The 21,203-nt window shown below is 39.6% G+C and overlaps 1 protein-coding gene across 2 annotated transcripts; it reads left to right on the top strand.

The window, feature by feature from the left end:
• Positions 1–3,817: 3,817 nt before the first annotated feature.
• LOC134332614 (protein FAM168A-like) lies at positions 3,818–20,966 on the top strand. 2 transcript variants are annotated; one of them, XM_063014338.1, is made up of 8 exons: positions 3,818–3,958; positions 8,111–8,227; positions 11,840–11,931; positions 12,105–12,185; positions 15,131–15,273; positions 15,602–15,773; positions 17,001–17,126; positions 18,487–20,966. In XM_063014338.1, the coding sequence occupies exons 2-7, from the start codon at positions 8,157–8,159 to the stop codon at positions 17,105–17,107; spliced, it is 666 nt and encodes a 221-aa protein (XP_062870408.1). In that variant the 5' UTR covers positions 3,818–3,958; positions 8,111–8,156; the 3' UTR covers positions 17,108–17,126; positions 18,487–20,966. The 2 variants fall into 2 exon arrangements, with proteins under 2 accessions (XP_062870408.1, XP_062870410.1); XM_063014340.1 differs by lacking the exon at positions 8,111–8,227.
• The last annotated feature ends 237 nt before the right edge of the window (positions 20,967–21,203 follow it).

Below are 21,203 nucleotides of genomic sequence, written 5' to 3'. Positions count from 1 at the left end.
ATCACAATAATTGCTACAGTATGAAACTTTTTTAAAATATGTCATCTGTGCAATATAGTCACACAGAAAGGGGGTGTTCTTGCCATTTTAAACATTCCTGCCATATCAAAAACTGGTGAAATGGATCCTAACATTACACAAAGTTAGTAAGTGGAATATGTTTATTTATAATTGTTACCGTAATCAGTATATTGGTGGTATTTTGAGCATATATAAATGCAAATAATAAAACAACACAGAGTTTCTTACATTTACTTTGACTTTTATTTGATTGCAGACAGGATGAATCTGAGATATTTCATGTTTTCTCTGCTCAACTTCATTTCATTTATTAATACACATCCATTCCTGCATTTCAGGCCTGCAACACATTCCAAAAAAAGTTGGGACACTAAAGCATTTACCACTTTGTAATGCTGCCATTCCTTTTCACCACACTTAAAAGACGTTTTGGCACCGAGGATACCCAGTGATTTAGTGTTTCAGGTTTTATTTTGCCCCATTCTTCCTGCAAACACATCTTAAGATATGCAACAGTACGAGGTTGTTGTTGCATTTTTAATTTCAAAATTCTCCACACATTCTCTATTGGGGACAGGTCACACTTCCCTGGAAAAGATGACGTCTTGAAGGCAGCATAAGTTGCTCTAAGATTTCAATGTACTTTTCTGCATTAATGCTGCCATCACAGAAGTGTAAATGACCTTTGCCAAGGGCACTGACACAGCCCTATACAATGACAGACCCTGGCTTTTGGACTTTTGGACTAACAGTTTGGATGGTCCTTTTCATCTTTGGTCCGGAGTACACAGCGTCCATTTTTTTCCAAAAAAGACCTGAAATGCTGATTCATTTCACCACAATACATGTTTCCACTGTGTGATGGTCCATCCTAGATGCCTCATGGTTAACATAAGGCTTCTTTTTTGCACAGAAAAGTTTTAAGTGGCATTTGTGCATGTAACTCTGTATTGTAGAGCTTGACAAAAGTTTGCCAAAGTAATCCCTCACCCATGTGTTATATCAGATATTGTTAAGTGGCAGTTCTTGCAGTGTCGTCTGAGTGAATGAAGATCACAGGCATTCAGCTTACTCTTGCATCCTTGGCCTTTACGCACTGAAATTCCCCCAAATTCCTTGAACTGTTTCATGATATTATGCACTGTAGAGGGAGAAATATGCAAATCCCTTCCAATCTTTCTTTAAGGTTCATTGTTTTTAAACATTTCAATCATTTTCTCATTTTGACAAACTGGAGATCCTCTGATCATCTTTGCTCATCAAAGACTCAGCCTTTCCTGGATGATGCTTTTGTACCAAACCATGATTACAATCACGTGTTGACATCAGCTGTATGGAATCACCTCATTACTAGCCCTAAATTGCCCCTGTCCCAACTTTTTTTGGAATGTGTTGCAGGCCTAAAATGCAGGAATGGAGGTATATTAACAAATGAAATGAAGTTAAGCAGACAAAACATGAAATATCTTGGGTTTAAACGGTCTGCAATCAAATAAAAGTCAAAGTATACAGTGCCTTGCAAAAGTATTCAGCCCCCTTGAACTTTTCAACCTTTTGCCACATTTCAGGCTTCAAACATAACGATATGAAATTGTAATTTTTTGTGAAGAATCAACAACAAGTGGGACACAATCGTGAAGTGGAACGAAATTTATTGGATATTTTAAATTTTTTTTAGAAATAAAAAACTGAAAAGTGGGGCGTGCAATATTATTCAGCCCCCTTGCGTTAATACTTTGTAGCGCCACCTTTTGCTGCGATTACAGCTGCAAGTCGCTTGGGGTATGTCTCTATCAGTTTTGCACATCGAGAGACAGAAATTTTTGCCCATTCTTCCTTGCAAAACAGCTCGAGCTCAGTGAGGTTGGATGGAGAGCGTTTGTGAACAGCAGTTTTCAGCTCTTTCCACAGATTCTCGATGGGATTCAGGTCTGGACTTTGACTTGGCCATTCTAACACCTGGATACGTTTATTTGTGAACCATTCCATTGTAGATTTTGCTTTATGTTTTGGATCATTGTCTTGTTGGAAGATAAATCTCCGTCCCAGTCTCAGGTCTTTTGCAGACTGCAACAGGTTTTCTTCCAGAATGGTCCTGTATTTGGCTCCATCCATCTTCCCATCAATTTTAACCATCTTCCCTGTCCCTGCTGAAGAAAAGCAGGCCCAAACCATGATGCTGCCACCACCATGTTTGACAGTGGGGATGGTGTGTTCAGGGTGATGAGCTGTGTTGCTTTTACGCCAAACATAACGTTTTGCATTGTGGCCAAAAAGTTCGATTTTGGTTTCATCTGACCAGAGCACCTTCTTCCACATGTTTGGTGTGTCTCCCAGGTGACTTTTTATAGATATCTTTGAGAAATGGCTTTCTTCTTGCCACTCTTCCATAAAGGCCAGATTTGTGCAGTGTACGACTGATTGTGTCCTATGGACAGAGTCTCCCACCTCAGCTGTAGATCTCTGCAGTTCATTCAGAGTGATCATGGGCCTCTTGGCTGCATCTCTGATCAGTCTTCTCCTTGTTTGAGCTGAAAGTTTAGAGGGACGGCCGGGTCTTGGTAGATTTGCAGTGGTCTGATACTCCTTCCATTTCAATATGATCGCTTGCACAGTGCTCCTTGAGATGTTTAAAGCTTGGGAAATCTTTTTGTATCCAAATCCGGCTTTAAACTTCTCCACAACAGTATCTCGGACCTGCCTGGTGTGTTCCTTGGTCTTCATGATGCTCTCTGCGCTTTAAACAGAACTCTGAGACTGTCACAGAGCAGGTGCATTTATACGGAGACTTGATTACACACAGGTGGATTCTATTTATCACCATCAGTCATTTAGGTCAACATTGGATCATTCAGAGATCCTCACTGAACTTCTGGAGTGAGTTTGCTGCACTGAAAGTAAAGGGGCTGAATAATATTGCACGCCCCACTTTTTAGTTTTTTATTTCTAAAAAAAGTTTAAAATATCCAATAAATTTCGTTCCACTTCACGATTGTGTCCCACTTGTTGTTGATTCTTCACAAAAAATTACAATTTCATATCGTTATGTTTGAAGCCTGAAATGTGGCAAAAGGTTGAAAAGTTCAAGGGGGCTGAATACTTTTGCAAGGCACTGTATGTAAAAAAACACTGCATTTTTATTTTATTTGCATTTTCCATACTGTCTCAACATTTTCTGATTTGGGGTTGTAGATAAATGTTAACCTTAACCCCAACACCAACATGGAAACCTGACCATAAGCTTGTTAACCATCCAATTGCAGAGCTATGGGCATAAATGTGGACCCCCATCTTTGAGATGTGTTTGTGACCATCCATTCAAAAGCGAATTTGTGAGGTCAGGGACTAATATTGGATAACAAGGTCTGGCTGGAAACTTAAGTTCCAATTAATTGCATAGGTGTTCAGTGGACTTGAAGTGCCAGTTCCTGACTGTGTCCACAGTCAAGCATTAACATTGTCAAAATGAATATTTAAAATGTATATTTTGTTAGCAGATTTTCAGCAGAAGGTGCTCTGTGGGTTTTATTTTCTGGGGAACTCATTGCACCACTCTGTAACTCTGCACTTATAGTCTAAGATGCACCATGTGAAATAAAAACGAACGTATGTAAATGAATCGACTCAATTTAAAGCCTTGTTTAAAAGGAACCGATTCATTTTTCTATCACCAACGCTGAATGGGGTTCCTCGGTAACTCTGGTGCCCTCTGCCCATAGACTTAATATTGACTCGTCGTTCTTTTTTTTTTTTTTCTTTTTCTCCTTTCCCATCCCCCACTTGGTTTGAATGCCGATGTCACCAGCAGCTCCGCTTACGGAGCCGAAAGTGCAGAAGGAAATCCATCCATTTAACAAAAGCGGAAGGGCCTGCAATCCCCCCACAACCCAGAGAGACGGAAACAGACTCGGAACAGAAACCATTCAGCTCCGTTTCGGTGAGTCAAAGCTTCTTTTTGTTTAATGCTTTATCCCATGAAACGTTACAATATGTGCGTTTTTTCTGAATGTGCGTTTTAAAGAACGAATGTTGTGTTTATCGTGCACACTGTGTTAATGCGGGCACGTATATATATATATATATATATATATATATATATATATATATATATATATATATATATATATACAGAGAGCTTTATTGAACAATACATTGGAATGGTAGCGCGGAGCAAATAGAAACATAATGCACATTGTAAAGCATGACAGCAGGATGAACTGGACTGACTCCGACCTCTTGTGTTTCTCCGGCCCTTGTGCAAAACCTGCATTGCAAAATGGTGTCGGTAGTGACGGACTGCGAGGCTCATATTGCACAAAAACATAAAGCAGCAGACACGTGATTGAGAGAACGCTTATTGCATATAGCAGCGATGGCGCGAGGAAGCCCAGGCAATGCTTTGTTGCGCGCGCTGCGAAATAAACATAACCTTAGTGTTTGTTGTATTAACACTCAGTATGATTAGTTGTGTAACCCATGCAGCATGCATCTGTGCACAGCTGGACGTGCATGCACTGGCAGCTACTGTTTTCTATCTACAGTTGCAGTCTTGTGGCGTTAATGATTTTTGCAGGTGTTCTTTTGTCTGTGATTACAGCATAATTACAGCATACTGTTTGTCCAAATTAAACTTTAAGATTTTCTTCTCGAATATAAGTTTAATTACAGTGTTTTTAAATAATTTGAATGTGACAAAATGTGCTGGGTCAAGCATACACATACAGCACCTTGAAAAAGCTGCACCAAAATCTGTACCTTAAATTAAGCTTTGTTAAAGTTAATTAAAAACCTGCACTACATAAGATCATGGCAGTGTAAAGCTGGCTTGAAGAAGGTCCTGGGATCAATCCCTAGGTGGGGAAATCCGGTGTCCTTTGTGTGTGTGTGTGTGTGTGTGTGTGGTTTGCATGTTCTCCCTGTGTCTGCGTGGGTTTCCTCCGGGAGCTCCGGTTTCCTTCCACAGTCCAAAGACATGCGAGTGAGGTGAACTGGAGATACAAAATTGTCCATGACTGTGTTTGACATTATCTTGTGTAAGGAGTAACTACCTGTTCTGACATAAATTTAACCAAAGTGTGTAAAACATGATTACATTTTTAATAAATAAAGCTTGCTTGACTCTAAACAGTGTCACCCACTTTAGGCAGCGTTTATTTATTATTTTTATTATTTTATTTATGCATTTTCTCCCATTTTCTCCCAATTTAGCGTAGTCAATTTGTCTTCCGCTGCTGGGGGATCCTTGATTGCAGTCTAGGTGGGTATATTGCTGCTCACGCCTCCTCCGACCCACGCGCAGCCCTCAGCGGAACCCTTTTCCACCTATGCACTCTGCACAGGCGCCGCTCTATCTGCCAAACAGGGTCCTTACACAGCGTTTGAAGACCCCACCCACATAGTCCGGTCATCCCACCCTAGCAGAACAGTGTCTGCTGCAGGCACTGCCGATTATGCCAGCTAGATGGCGCCCAGCCGAGGAGTTCAGAATCTCGGCGCTGGTGTGCTAGCGAAATATCCTGCTGCGCCACCTAGGCGCTTTAGGCAGCTTTTATGACCTTTTTTCATGTCAGACCTGTTATTTGGTGGCTCTTGGAAAGCATGGCTATATCGACAATTGTTTTATGTTCTTTTTAATAGGTGCAGTCAAAGTAGCCTTAGTTATATGAGCACAGTGACAAATGTTCTACTCCACCTTAATTAATCCAACCTATGTAAAATCAAAGCCAACCAAATGTTGACTGATGTCTGAACAGGGTCAAATTAACATTTAGTGATTGTGTCCGGCTGTGGGTGTTTTATTCTACACTGCAGGGAGTTTGCTGCTGACCAGACTGGCTAAATATTTATAATCCAGTTAGCAGTGGGTGATCTTTAATTTTCTATTACAAATACTGTACAATATTATATTGTGTTATGCACTGAGAAGCGTACAGACCACTGATTAGGAGTCAGGACTTTCCGTCCAACATTAGTGACTAATCTTACAAATGCTCTTGTATATTTAATTTAATAATTAATTGGTTCTGGTTGAAATACAGATTTATTAATTTCACATTTTTAACCAGTGTTGGCGATTGTTAGTTACATTTCTCAGTGCAGTCACTTACTTATTAAAAACACTGACCTAAATGCATCTATTTCATCCTTAAACGAAACAGTCATACTAGTAAACAACTTCATTGTCTTAAACACATGTATTTTGAAGCCTTTTAATGAACGTGATGTGGCTACAAGCCTGCACGGGCATGTTTGTTTAGCAAAACAACGTTCTTCACTGCTACAGGATGATGTGCGTAAGCATGTGTGTGTGCGTTTGTGTGTCCAGCGACATTTAATAACTCTTGTCTGCCCTATAGGGGAATCGAAATCAAAAGAAAAACAACAATGAGAATTGTTTCAGCGTTTTGAGTAATCGTAAGCTTGGCATAAATTCTGCGAAGCTGTATTGAAGATTCTTGGTGTTCTTAGCCTGGAACCCTAAATCTGTATTAGACTGGGTTTTCCAGTTTTTCCAATCCTTGCTCCATATCCTCCTTACACTTCTCTAGTTTTGCATTGTGTAGTGTCCATATTGCTACTGGTAGCATGAAACGGTACTTGCAGCCCATTCAGGTTGCACAGGTAGTCCAGCTTCTCCAGGATGGCACATCCATATGTTCCGCCATAAGAGGGTTTGCTGTGTCTCCCAGCACAGTCTCAAGAACATGGAGGAGAGCTGGACAGGGCCGTAGACGGCAATCAAGCCAGCAGCAGGAACAGCCCTACAAAATGATCTCCAGTGGCCTACTGGTGTGCATGTTTTTTTACCAAGTGTAAGAAAGAATCACCATTAGGGTGGTATAAGGGCCTAACATCATCTAGCGGGACCTGTGCTCACAGCCCAGCAGTGTGCAGTGCGACTGGCATTAGCCAGTGAACACCAGAATTGGTGCCCTGTTTTCTTCACAGAGCACATGTGACATGCCATGGTGAATGTTATGCTGCCTGTAACATCATCTAGCATGGTTGGTTTGGTGGTGGATCAGTCATGGTCTGGGGAGGCATATCCTTAAAGGGTTACACTAGTGCAGTGGGCCCTGGGTTCCACCATCAGATCCAGAATGACGAAGGCATTTTTTCAGACCTGAATCCAATTGAGAACCTCTGGTACGTTATGTATCAGTGCATTCGATGCCTACAAGCAGCGCCACAGACTGTTCAGGAGCTCACTGATGCCCTGATCCAGGTCTCAGAGAAGATCCCCCGAGACAACATCTGCTGTCTCATCAGGAACATGAGGAGCTCATACATGTCACTAAATCATATAATGATGTGAAATGAATCAGCCTGTAATTAATTGTATTTATTAATGTATGTATATATAATTGACACCATCCACTCATACCAGCACAACACACACTAACACACCACCACCATGTCAGTGTCACTGCAGTGCTGAGAATGATCCACCACCTAAATAATACCTGCTCTGTGGTGGTCCTGGGAGAGTCCTGACCATTGAAGAACAGCATGAAAGGGGGCTAACAAAGCATGCAGAGAAACAGATGGACTACAGTCAGTAATTGTAGAACTACAAAGTGCTCCTATATGGTAAGTGGAGCTGATAAAATGGACAGTGAGTGTAGAAACAAGGAGGTGGTTTTAACTTTATGGCTGATCGGTGTATATGCATACTCATCTTCAGTATTTTTACTTGACAAAAAATATTTCTAGCAATGTAGGTTTTTCTCCCATATTTTTTCCAGTCTAGTCATTGCCAATTGCTTCATTGCATGCTGCATGTACCACCCTCACGCTAGCTGAGGAGAGTTGAGACGAGCACACCACCCCCTTCAACATGTGCAGTCACCGGCTGCATCCTTTCACCTGTCACTGGCAGTCTTTTATTTTGTCTACAAGATTGTATAGCCTTGAATCAGACTGCCCAACCTAGATTGGGCATTTACTAAAAATAATTGAATAACTAAGTAAATATCAGTAGAAAAAACAAGAACATTGTTATTTTTCTGATGCTGCTGCTTTGCTTTTGCTTTGCTACATTTTGTTTCTTGCTCACTGTGATCATCTTTTACTGTTTTGATTGTTTCAGATTTGCACTCGCTTTTCCGCTTCATCTAAACTTGCCTGATCAGACCATGGCAAGTGGGCATCCCATTAACTCATTTGCTTTCATGTACAGACCAGAAAGTTCTCAGAACTCAAAGAGGTTAGTGTTGCTACCCAAAATCCTCCCCATTGTCTTTTTTGCCTCCCTGTTTTCAACTTTCCAGCATAACTAACTTCATCTTAATTCTGTTTTTGCACCAAACAGGCGTTCTGCAGTGAAAAGTTGTACGATGTTGTATGATTAATGAACTGTGAATTCTTCTTTCTTCTTCTCTTATTAGGGATTGTTATTTAATAATTGCTCTGCCTTTGATTTTCTTTTTTGTGGTATTCTGCAGAACATACTGTAGTCCGACATACAGTTAGAAACAGTGAGGCTATATGGTGTGAATTGTTAGTGGTTAGTAGCAGTAAATAAACTTAAAAAGAGCCTCACAGTAAAGATAAACCGGAGCAGCGCACGCGTGTGTGTGTGTTTGTGCCTTTAGAAGATACGCTTTGTTCACAGTATCGCTATAAGTGATTCATTGATTCATGAGTTGATTCGTTTTTATGTGAAGCGTAAGTTTCTCTTCTCGGTTATCTCTCCGTGTTTACTGTTATTAATTAAATGTCGTGGTTTTAAATAAACACCAACTACTACAGAACATTCTGTGTGACTCTCTTACATTAAAAAGCTTCATTAAACTGCTATTACCACAGATCTGTAACCGAGTCAGACTCGTTCCGTCTAAGGAGCTAAAAGTTTTCTAAAAGTTCAGCAGATGATCCTGAACTAACGAATTTGGTAATGAATAAACTTTTGCCTCGGATTGGCTCTGTAACGTTTTCTGTTCTCATCTACATCACAAGTAAGAACCGCTTACGATTTACCAAAGTGAACCAGGAGTTTATATAACGTGCTGATAGAATCGACTCCGATGTGACCGGGTTGAATTATCTTTTTAAAGTAAATATTACAATCAGCAAAATTACATCGTAAGAGCTTTCACGATGGTTTCTGTACGATGGTTGATGAATGGTGATGTGATGGTTGGTGCTTCGTAGCTCAAAGTCTGGATCAATCCACCGAGCTGTTAACTTAACGTGATCTTTATATATCACACGATCGGATCGGCTACTTTTAGGAAATATCGCCGATCGCCGATAGCATATTTTGATTAAAAATCGGCCGATACCGATTCGTAGCCGATCGATCGTCCCATCTCTAGTTTCTATGAATGTGCTCAAAACAAGGTCCATGAAGAAAAACCTATTAAACACCTTTGTGATGAATTGGAACACTAATTGTAAGCCAGACATTTTCATCCAACACTGGTGCCTGATGATTGTTTTTTGTTTTTTTTATGAAATGTTTGGAGTTTGCATGTTCTCCCTGTGTTCGCGTGGGTTTCCTCTTCTTCTCCGGAGTGCTTCGGTGTCCTCCTACAGTCCAAAGACATGCAGTCAGGTTAATTGGAGCTACTTAATTGCCCTAGGTGTGTGTGTGTGTGTGTGTCCTGTAATGGCGACTGGTGACCTGTCTGGGGTGTTTTACCCACCATGTCCCTGAATAGGTAAAGCGACAAAACAGACAATGAATAAATGTACAATGATCAGCCATAACATTAAAACCACCTCCTTATTTCTACACTCACTGTCCAATTTATCAGCTCCACTTACCATATAGGAGCACTTTGTAGTTCTACAATTACTGACTGTAGTCCATCTGTTTCTCTACATACTTTTTTTTAGTCTGCTTTCACCCTGTTCTTCAATGGTCAGGAGCACCACAGAGCAGGTATTATTTAGGTGGTGGATCATTTTCAGCACTGCAGTGACTATGACATGGTGGTGGTGTGTTAGTGTGTGTTGTGCGCTGTTGGCTGGATATATTTTTGTTAGGTGGACTATTCTCAGTCCAGCAGTGACAGTGAGGTGTTTAAAAAGTCCAGCAGCATTGCTGTGTCTTATCCACTCATACCAGCACAACACACACTAACACACCTCCACCATGTCATTGTCACTGCAGTGCTGAGAATAATACCTACTCTGTAGTGGTCCTGTGGGGGTCCTGACCATTGAAGAACAGCATGAAAGGGGGCTAACAAAGCATGCAGAGAAACAGATAGACTACAGTCAGTAATTGTAGAACTACAAAGTGCTTTTATAGGGTAAGTGGAGCTGATAAAATGGACAGTGAGTGTAGAAACAAGGCGGTGGTTTTAATGTTATGGCTGATCGTTGTATATCATGGCAGTTTTAGGGATATTTATGATTTCTGCAACTTTTATTTTTATTTTATTCTGTTTTTAAAGGTGAACTAATTCAGAAGTGTAACAACATTTAACACATTTAAATCCCAAAACTGACATGACCTGCCTGTTCCTTACAACGATATTCCCCCACTCACAGATCTATTTCAGATCACTTGGAAACACTGCCTCCCAACATCCTTACAGCGCAGGAGAATGAACACTCATCCTATTCTTATGTGACAGGTTTATAGCTACAGTTTACATTGTGCCATCAGCCTCACTATGATATGTCCCTTAGTTATGTTCTCTGAGAGACTTTATTTACTCTGTGTCATATACTAGCAGCACATCTATTTATCATGTCCCCCCTTTCACATCTTTCTATTCTCGTTCATCCAAGCAAGTCATCTACTTTGCCCGTGTCCTCTGCTTAACTTTGTTGTGTTACTGTGCCAACTAATTTGAATACCACTCTACTCTGTTTTAGGTCCTCTCAGGTAAATAAGAGCTTTTTCCTAGTTTTTAGTCTCAGTGGTGCCACCAACCTGGTTGGGTATTGTTCAGTCATAAATGTCAGATCCTTGCTGCTGAGACAGCGACTCATGCTATCTGTTGAGATGCTGTGACTAGTGATGAATGAATAAAGAGTCTGTTGTGTTGCCGCTCAGGTGGCGCAGCGGTAAAAACACACGCTGGAACACCAGAGCTGGGATCTCGAATACATCGTATGGCCTGTTCAGACAGGGGTGGGATATTGAAGCCGGATGGGGACTCTATCATAACTAATGTAATTACGACCTCTGCTGGCTGCCTGCACAGAGATGGGAAAAGAGTGCTGTCAGGGTGTGTCTCTCCGTACACAGTGCTGATCCGCAATTCACTCGTCAAAGTGTAGGTAACAAAATACATATGGCTGCTGCCTACATGTCGGATGGGGTCGTTCTCCTCAATCAGTGCGGTGACATGCTGAAAAAAGGGGAGAAAATGCATAAAGAAAATATTTTTAAAAAAAGATTCTGTTGTGTTCCCATTTGCTAAGGAGCTATCTGTAAGCAATTGGCAGGTTTACACATGTTGGAAAGTACGTGTGCTAGTCTGTGGCCCTCCTCGACCAGCCTTATTGTAGTGCACACTATGGAGAAGATTGGAAGATTGTGCAAATCCAGGCTCTGTTATGCAGCCACTGTTGGGCCCTTGAGCAAGGCTCTTAACCTTGTCTGCTCCAGGTGTACCGTACAATGGCTGACCCTGTGCTGTGACCCTAGCTTCCAACAAGCTGGGATATGCAGAATAAGAATTTTATTGTACTGTACACGTGTATATGTATATATATGACAAATAAAAAAACACCCTAGCACTGCTCCTGTGATTTTACATAAAACAATTTAAATATATATATAAAACTGTTCTATTTAAACTGGTTAAACTAACCTTTAACACTTTCCTTTTGTTTCTGTACTCTTTCTTTCTTCCAGTAACGGTCAACCGTCTTCCAGCATGAATCCTGTTTATAGTCCTGTTCAGCCAGGCACAGCATATGGAAACCCCAAGACCATGACGTACCCAGGTAAGGCATTCTTCATCTGAGATTTGCAGGGATGCTGGGGAATGAAGACAGATCATCTTTGTGCAGCTCTCTAGTAGTAAAAGGATTTTTTTGCTCCACAGTGAATACTGACTCGCTCGCTCTGTTCTTTTGTTCGTGTTCTGACATTGTGATCTCTATGTGTCTGTCCTCAGGCTATTCTGCAGGTTATCCCAGTACAGCTCCTGCATACACGCCTAACATCTACCAGACGGGAACACCGGGATACCCTCCAGGTAAAGCACTTGCTTCTGTACGCACAGGACTGGCAAATATAAAATAAAACCTCACGTATGGATGCAAATTAATCAAATCAGTTTAGCTCAAAATTTACCTTATTAGCTACCAATTGATCGGAAACTGCTAAGCTTATAGAGACTTATAAAATATCAAACAAATCAATTTGATTTAATAAAAACAGCATTAAATTTTATAAAACAAGAAAACAATACACTATTAACTTACTTTTGAACTGCCATGACTAGAGTTAAATGCAAATCTTTTAGCCATTGACTGACTTAATAGGCTTAATAGGCTCATCTTATTCTGCAGTGAAGCAAAGCAATTTTCAACCTTTTTTGTTTTTGTTATTTAATACAGTGGTCCCCAACCATCGGTCCGTGGGTCATTTATTACCGGGCCACGCAGAAAGAATAAATAACTAGAGATCGCTACATCAGCAATGAAAACACTACTTCTTTATTGATGTAATTGTCTCCAGTCACCCCTAGGTGGGAGCAGCGTCTCGTTGCAGCGAAAAAAAGCTAATTTATGAGTAGTACAGTTATTCTATTTTAAATCCCCTCGCCCCTGCCTGCCCGTGAAATTATATCTTATAAGAAAACAGTCCCTGGTGCAAAAAAGGTTGGGGACCGCTGATTTAATAGACCTCCGGTGCATACATCCACTTCATCTTAACACCCAGAATGTTTTTTGGCTTTGTACCTGTAAATATGGGTGTGATGGTGGCTCAGTGAGTAGCACTGTCACCTTACAGTAAGAAGGTCCTGGGTTCGATCCCCAGGTGAGGTGGTCCGGGTCCTTTCTGTGTGGAGTTTGCATGTTTTTTTTTTAACTCCGGGAGCTTCGATTTCCTCCCACAGTCCAAAGACATGTGAGTGAGGTGAATTAGAAATACAAAATTGTCCATGACTGTGTTTGACATTAAACTTCTGAACTGATGAATCTTGTGTAACGAGTAACTACCTGTTCTGTCATGAATGTAACCAAAGTGTGTACACACATGACATTAAAATCCTAATAAATAAATAGTACGTTTAAATATAAATGCAAAATTCACAATCCATCAATTAGTTATGCTAATGAACAGTTGAACACTACTGAACTGTTAATTCTCAGGACACTTGTACATCTAACACTAATGTATATAATGGCACACAACATTGCATACACAGGTATTTCACGTTCACTTCCATTTCTTATTTATATGTTTTTCTATTTTTCTATAGTTTTTATATTGCACAAAACACTGCACCTTTTAAACCCATAATGTGAACTGCACATGCCAATGTTTACTACATTTACAGTTATGAATGTGTGTGTTAAGGAAAGAGTGAGCTGTGTGAATAAGATTGTCTTTATTGTATTTTTCATGCACTGCAAGCATCTGTGTAACCAAAAACAAATTCCTTGTATGTGTGAGCATACTTGGCCAATAAAGCCTGATTTTAATTCTGATTCTGAAACGAAGAATAGTGTTAAAACAGCGAAAATGAATAACATTCATACTTTACTGCAAAAGTAGATGTTGGCATTTGCAGCACTGTGGTTTCATTTTGATTCATTCCATGTACTTTTGGCATGTTGTCTTCAATTTACCAGGATCATAAGAATTTCTCTGATAAACTGGCAGTTCAAATTCTCCATACTTTTAAGAAGATTGGCTGGGTTTTATCATATTTTTTTAGAAACCATTTTTGGTTTATGTATGTGGTTGTTGACTTAATTTATTTGACCTATTGGATTGAGATCTCTTCTAATTTGCATATCACTCCATTATTATTATTTTTTTTAAATAATGTGTAATGTGCTCTAGTACTGTTTACATATGAGCAGGCCAATGCTATCATACTATTTCCAATTCCATAATTCTCTGACGATATGGTGTTCTTGGGCTCATGAATGCAACTTTTTGTTTACACATGAAAAGCTGAATTATTAACTGTTCTATTTTTGTTTCATCTGACAGTTCTGATTTATTTCAATACTTATGTAAATATATTGGACACACTGCTTTTTTTTCAGCATCGTTTTTGTGTAACTGTTGTTTCTGCTCACTGTCGCCTCACGGCAAGAAGGTCCGGGGTTCAATCCCCAGGCAGGGCTTTCTGTGCAGAGTTTGCATGTTCTCTCAGTGTCTGCGTGGGTCCTCCCACAGTCCAAAAACATGCAGTCAGGTTAATTGGAGACACTGAATTGCCCTTTAGGTGAATGGTTGTGTGTATGTGTGTGTATGTGTGTCTGCCTTGCGATGGACTGGCGCCCCGTCCAGGGTGTTACTGTGTGCCTTGTGCCCATTGAAAAGCTGGGATAGGCTTCAGCACCCCGCGCGGCCCAAATTGGATAAGCGGTTAAGAGAGTGAGTGAGTGGGTGTTGTTTCTGCTGCTTTCCGGTTGTCCTGCAATGCTTTTTAAGTGACTGTAGGCTTTTTCCTTTGTTTGCTTATGCTTTTTCTGAGAGCTTGTGAAATCTTACCCCAAAAAAAAACCTTTGTCTATTGTCAGTATTATATTTTTGATATAGTACCAATACTTTGTTTTTTCATATATTTGTTTTATGAATGAAATAGTTTTACACTAAATGCATACTTTTAGTTCATATTTACATTTCGATATTTGTTTTTCCACACTGTATCAAAAACATAACCTTTTATAACACAAAATCAACATTAACTTATATAAGATGGCCAGTGGTGTATCACATCAGTGTTGCAACATTTTGTCATACCAACAAATAAAAACATACTATGCAGATGTTTGACCATTAGGGGAGTCAAATTTTGTGTCACTAAAGCTTATGTCTGATGGAAACGTCAGTTTTCGCTCCACGTTCAATGTAACTATCAGATGTTAGTTCTTTGATCGGTTAATATGATAATAAATAAACATGCCCAATTTCATGGTTATGTGACACTGTACTTTTGTTGCCTTTTTTACGCAGGATATACTACAGGAACTCCTTACAAGGTGCCCCCAGCGCAGACGAACAGCGCCCCTCCTCCATACTCAGCATCTCCGAGTCCCTACTCCACGGCCATGTACCCGATCAGAAGTGCCTACCCTCAGCAAAATCTCTACACTCAGGTTGGCCATTTTCTGCATGGCAAGCTTAGACGATAATGTTTTTGTTTTTTTATATGATGATTGTCCTAGTAATTATAATGATAAATTATATCAGCATTATAGAAACTCATTATACTGCATTCTGGCTGAGCATAACAAGTGCTTTCACTACGGCTTTGATTGTAATATAGTTATAATCTAGACTAGATTCTACAGTCAGTTAGGGATAAATGAAATTAATCAAAGCAGACGAAGTCTGATTTACATAATAGGGTCATTTAAAATAAATACTGCCCATCACCATTACAATAACGTTTAATTGCTTTGTTCATCTTTATGTTTCCTGCAGGGTGCGTATTATTCACAGCCAGTGTTTGCTCAGCCGTATGTAATCAATCACACCACTGTGGTGCAGCCCAACAGCCTGCAGTCAGCCATCTACCCAGCAACGGTGCCTGCTGCCCGTACTAACAGTGTCCCTGTTGGCATGCTGAGCGGCTCCACTATGGCCATGTCTGCAGGTATTTAGCTAAACCCAATGTGTCTTGACACACAGAGATCAAGAAGAATAGTTTAAAACCATAGTCTGCTGTTCTAAATACTGTGTAATTGTTAGTATACTGACAATAGCAATGTTGATATTTAGGCACAATGTATATTTAGTAGAGAGTGGTTTTAAACACAACCCTTCAGCCTAGTGGCTGCAGCAGTGTCGCCCTACATGGGCTCTACATGAACTTTCACAAGTTTTGGAAATATTCCCAAATATTTTTTATAAATTACTAAATGCATACCTGTCAGCTGGGTGCGTAATTGGCGATGCATGCAGCAAACAAAAATACAGCCATTAATGTCTGCTGGGTGGGAAAAAGACTGGACTGAAAAGAGGCCGGGGTTTTCTATGCTGTGTAAGATTCCTGGTTAGTAGCCCGAGATGCCTGTACAGACAGTGGAGGAGCATGAAGATCAGTGTGTGGCTTTACACACACGAATACTGGCCTCACACGTGAACTCACCAAATGTGAAGGGGTCGCTGGACTGCGCACACGTCAGAGGGAGCATGAGGCTGGCAAAAATTACCCTCCTCGGTCATAACCGGAGTCTCCAGCAGCGGAAGATGACTTGACTACGCTAAATTGGGAGAAAAGGGGAAAAATAACAAAAAAACTATTATTAAATGCATACTCAAATTAAGTGCACTACTTTTTGATCACATGTCTAATGAAAGTCAGCCATGTAGTGTCCACTGGCTATGTAAAATTTTAAAATTTGGTGTCTAGTATTAAAAACCACCCTAATACAGACTAAAGATTAAAACATTCTGTATGCTCACCTTGTTCTAAGGGTCAAAATTAACCTCACTTAAACCCCTAAAATAAAGCAGCTAGATTGTCATGCTTGTCATTCATCACAAACTTTTGAATTACCCTTTTTCAACCTAAATTTGTTTACTTTTCCTAGCGTGATGCTAGGAAAAGTAAACAAATTTAGGTTGAAAAAGGGTAATTCAAAAGGTTTCTGTGCTGGCAAGGCATTTTTGACCCTTTGGACAACACAAGGGTAAAAATGTAGCATGTTTATCTTATTTCTGAAGAACAAACAGAAGATAGCACATCAGCTCTGTCTAATTTATCCTTTTTGCCGGTGCTCAAGTGCTTATATTATGCTGAATGTGAGTTTGGTTTAATTTTTATTGTTATTTCATAATTCATCAATTTACTTATTGCACCTTGTGTCTGTGTTCACAGGACCGCTGCTATCCACACCACAGCACACGCAACACATTGGCACGCACCCAGTCACTGTGCCAACGTACAGGCCACAAGGGTACAGCTACATACCTCCACACTGGTAGACCTGCCAGTCCACTGCATGTGAGTGGTATCATCTTTCTCTATTTAGACTTAACACTTAAAACACAGCCTGAATATACGAGGGCTCTTCAAAAAGTTTCTGCACTTTTTAAAGTCTGTTTATTAACAATTTCAAAACCAAAGTACATCACTTTTCTACCTAGTCAACTTTTTAATGCCATCAGCAAAAAATGCTTTGAGTTGAGAGTGTAGCCACTGATTCACCGCTGCTTTCACGTGAAAATCCTCTTCCCCTTAAAGCTTCTTAGAGTGGTCCAAAAAGGTGGAAATCAGATGGTGCTAAATCCAGACTATAAGCTCTCTCTGAGTCTCTTAGACATGACCAATTACTACTTATCCCGCCCTCACCGTTTCCAATCAAAACATAAAAGTGTGGAAACTGTTTGTTTTTCTCGTATATACTCACTTATTCAAGCAGTACATCTATCCGGTACAAGCATTAATTGATTATTTTATAACCTACACACATATGATATCTAACGGCTGTAGTGCAGAGAACATAAACCCACTACTTTAAAATTTAACGCTGTTTTGCTTTACCGTCTGGATTACTCATAACATTGTGCATGATGAACTTAGGCTTATGTGCAGACTCACAAACCATAAAGCTACTGTTAAACAGAATTTGGACAGAATTGCCTTCAGAAATTGTTTGCCTTTTTGATCTGTAGTAAGGACACTTCATGACACTCTGCTGTTCTGTTCTATGAGATTCTGTGAGCAACTACTTTGCAGTTGAACAATAACAGCACTTGTACTTGACCCTGGGCAGCTCTAGCAGGACAAACAAGGTGATCAAATGACTTGCTAAATAATGGCATCCAAAGAGAATGTCAAATTTAAAATCTTCAAGCTCTAGACCCATTTTACTATCAGTGTGTTTGAAAATTACATTAATTCATGATAAAGAAGTGTTTACATTCATGTCATCATAAAGTGAATGTGTTTGTGAGCTCAAGGAAGACACGCATCAAGGCTTTTCTCTGTACTAGCACTCAAGTGGTGGAATGAGCTTCCCTCTGTATGGACAGCTGAGTCTCTCGCCGTCTTCAAAAAACGATTAAAAACCCACTTCTTTGCTAAGCATTTAGGCTGACATATACTTATGATCTTTTTAATTTATTGCATAAAAGAACATTTGGTTGTAACAGGGTCTTAGCAGATTTGTATGACTTGAACTGTTGTCTACTTAGACTTAGAGTACGGTAATGTTGGTACTATGTAGGTACTATGGAAGCACTTCTGTAAGTTGCTCTGGATAAGAGCTAAATGCAGAAAATGTAAATGATTTTGAACTTTTATTGTAGGTCTTGTAATTAAATGTGTACTTACTGTATTTCTCCTCTGTATGTCTTTCTAGACCAGAATTTCTTCACCGTTCACATTTCGAGACTTGGAGAGTGCAGCAGCAGGAAGCACTGGCAGCACAGAGTCCCTCTGCGAGTACAAATACTGAAGGAGCAATGGTCACTTTGTGTTCTTGGCAATTTTGTTAAAGCTGCTCATACGATTTCATATTTTTTTATGTAACATTAGAATTTCTGACCATTAGTACCAGTAGTTATAACACAATTACACTGACCAGCTGTTATCATTGGGCCCTGTGCTACACTGTCGTCTGTGCTTCATTGTGTTCTGTGCTGTAATAGGGTCCTGTGCTGTACTGGGTCCTGTGTAACACTGGTTTCCGTGTGTAACACTTACCTGTGAAACACTGGGTCTTGTACACCTGGTACTGTGCTACATTGGATCTTGTGCAACACTGGGTCCCTAGCATTACTGAATCCTGTGCAATACTGGGTTCCGTGCAGTACTAAGCCCTTTGCAACAATAGATCCTGTGCAACACTGAGTTCTGTGCATTGCTAGGCCCCAAACTATTTTGTTCTAACAGTCTGAATGTGCACATTCACTTATACTATAACATTTTAAGTTTTTGTTTGGTTGTGTTGGTTTTTTCTGCCTGCACAGTGCTCTTAAAAAGGGCTGTCTGTTACAATGAACCTTTCAGAAAAGGTAAAGGCTCTTGCATGTCCCAGCACACATTATGTGTCTTTATTAGCAGAATTGAGGGACATATGAGGGCTGTTTGTATCATATTCACTGAAGCTCTATTAGTTGCACAATTAATAGGAGACATTTCAGTTGGTTATTTATCTTGGGTGGGTGTTGTTGAAGGTTAAACAGCTTTGCTGAGTGCTTAAGTGGGTTTATCAAATTAATTGGACATTTTAATGGCTTAACCAGCCTTAATAGTGAGTTCAAGTGTTTTAACCAGCATTAGTTGGCACTTAGAATGGATTAGCCAGTTCTAAAGGACATTTAAGTGGGTTTACCAACCTCAGTTGACATTCTAAGTTGGTTAGCCAGCTTTGGTGAAAACTTGAAATAGGCTAACCAGCCTTATTTAGTACCTCAAATGAGTTTACCAAATTTAGACACTTAATTTGGTAAACCAGCATTACAATTTACATTTCAAATAGGTTTAACCAATTTCATTATATAGTTCAATGATTTAACCAGTGAAAAAGACCCATTAGTTGGGTTAGTCAGCTTTAATGGTTACTTTCATGTTGGTCAGCAAGTTTTAGTGGACATTTCAAAGAGGTTTACCAGTTTTACATTGCATTTTAAATGGTATACCAGCTTCAGTTGACATTTCAGTCAGGTAACTTGCTTTGGTGAACAATTTAAGTCAGTTAAGCAGTTTTAGCAAACAGTTTTACATATTACTTGCAAGGTTCATTACTTTTACTTGACACTTTGTAATATATGATCCAGTTTTTAATCAACATTTTAATGAGTTTGCTTTTTTTAGTCGGTAAACCAGGTGTGCTAAGCGCGTTAAGTGTGCTAGCCAGTTTAAGTAGACATTTTAAGCAGGTAGTGGACACTTTCAGTGAAATTAGGTTCGTAGATTATTAAGCAGCTTTTGCTTTGAATTTTAAATAGAATAACTAGTTTCTGTGGATATTTCGGTGAGCTAGCCTGCATAATAAACCAGCTTATGATGGTTTGTTGGACTTAAATGTTTTGGGCTGGTTTAGAAGATCTCCCAGCCTTGAAAAGCTGGCTAATCTAGATTGTTATCCAGCTGGTCTTTTAACCATAAGTCTCGAAAACTAAACAACCAGAACCCAGCCTAACAAGCAAAAGCGGATTAGCAACTAAAACCATCTTGTTTGCCCAGGCTGTTTAAAGCAGGAATTTCAGTAGGACTTCTCAAGTTGCTTACCTTCAACTTTTTGGTAGGTTTGCCGAGTTGACATATCAGTGGTTTAGCCGGCATAATTGGTTATTTTAGTGGATCAACCATTTTCATTTCTTACCAAGCTGTGAAGCAATGTTGACTTTTTAATTAATGCAGTATATAAATATGAACGTAATAAGCAGAGAACCTGCTGGAGTAGGATTTACATGCACATGCTTTTTGATCATGCACTCACTTGATTGCATTAATATGAATATGCAGGTAGAGAAGGTATTTAATAAGTCAAGCAGTGCAGCTGGTCTTCTAAAAGGCTTAGAGGATAAAGCGGATGTAACTGATATTAGCAATGAAGTGTGTGGACATAATAGGACTATTTGAGCTCTAAGAACTTTAACTATTTGAACTTTTACACCAGTGTGCACTCATTTCATTCTGCTTGACATGTTTTATTCAAAATTATATAGATTAATAGTAGGAAGCTGCTAGCAGGTCACCATTTAGACTTAGATGTTAAGATGAAGATGTTCCACTGCCTAGAACACCATGGGATTTGGAGGTTTTTGTCACTCTGTATATGCTAATGTAGATGTCGGACCAACACAAATAAAATCTGCGTAGCAAAACAAAAAATTGCCTGGGTAAATTTATTTAAATGGAAGAAATTTACATTTGGTGGTTTTTATTAATTATATTTTGAGTTTATCCAGGTAAACTCCAAAAATTTTAATTAAAATTACTTGCAAACCTTGGTGATCCAATCCAAGTTAATTCTTTTCAAATAAACTTTTTCTTTAGTCAACATAGGGTTGCAAATGAATTAAAATACTTCTAAGCTGGTTCATTTGAACAGTTTTCTGAACCACACCA

The sequence above is a fragment of the Trichomycterus rosablanca genome, chromosome 18 (assembly GCF_030014385.1).
Source record: "Trichomycterus rosablanca isolate fTriRos1 chromosome 18, fTriRos1.hap1, whole genome shotgun sequence".
Classification (NCBI taxonomy): domain Eukaryota; kingdom Metazoa; phylum Chordata; class Actinopteri; order Siluriformes; family Trichomycteridae; genus Trichomycterus; species Trichomycterus rosablanca.
This window is presented reverse-complemented; position numbering and strand designations above follow the sequence as displayed.

What these genes read in the sequence shown, in the direction of transcription:
- LOC134332614 (XM_063014338.1), top strand. Translation starts at nt 8,157, where the DNA reads ATGGCAAGTGGGCATCCCATTAACTCATTTGCTTTCATGTACAGACCA. An exon ending in CAAGACCATGACGTACCCAG is followed by an intron (nt 11,932 to 12,104) that starts GTAAGGCATTCT and finishes GTCTGTCCTCAG; the next exon opens with GCTATTCTGCAGGTTATCCC. An exon ending in CACTATGGCCATGTCTGCAG is followed by an intron (nt 15,774 to 17,000) that starts GTATTTAGCTAA and finishes CTGTGTTCACAG; the next exon opens with GACCGCTGCTATCCACACCA.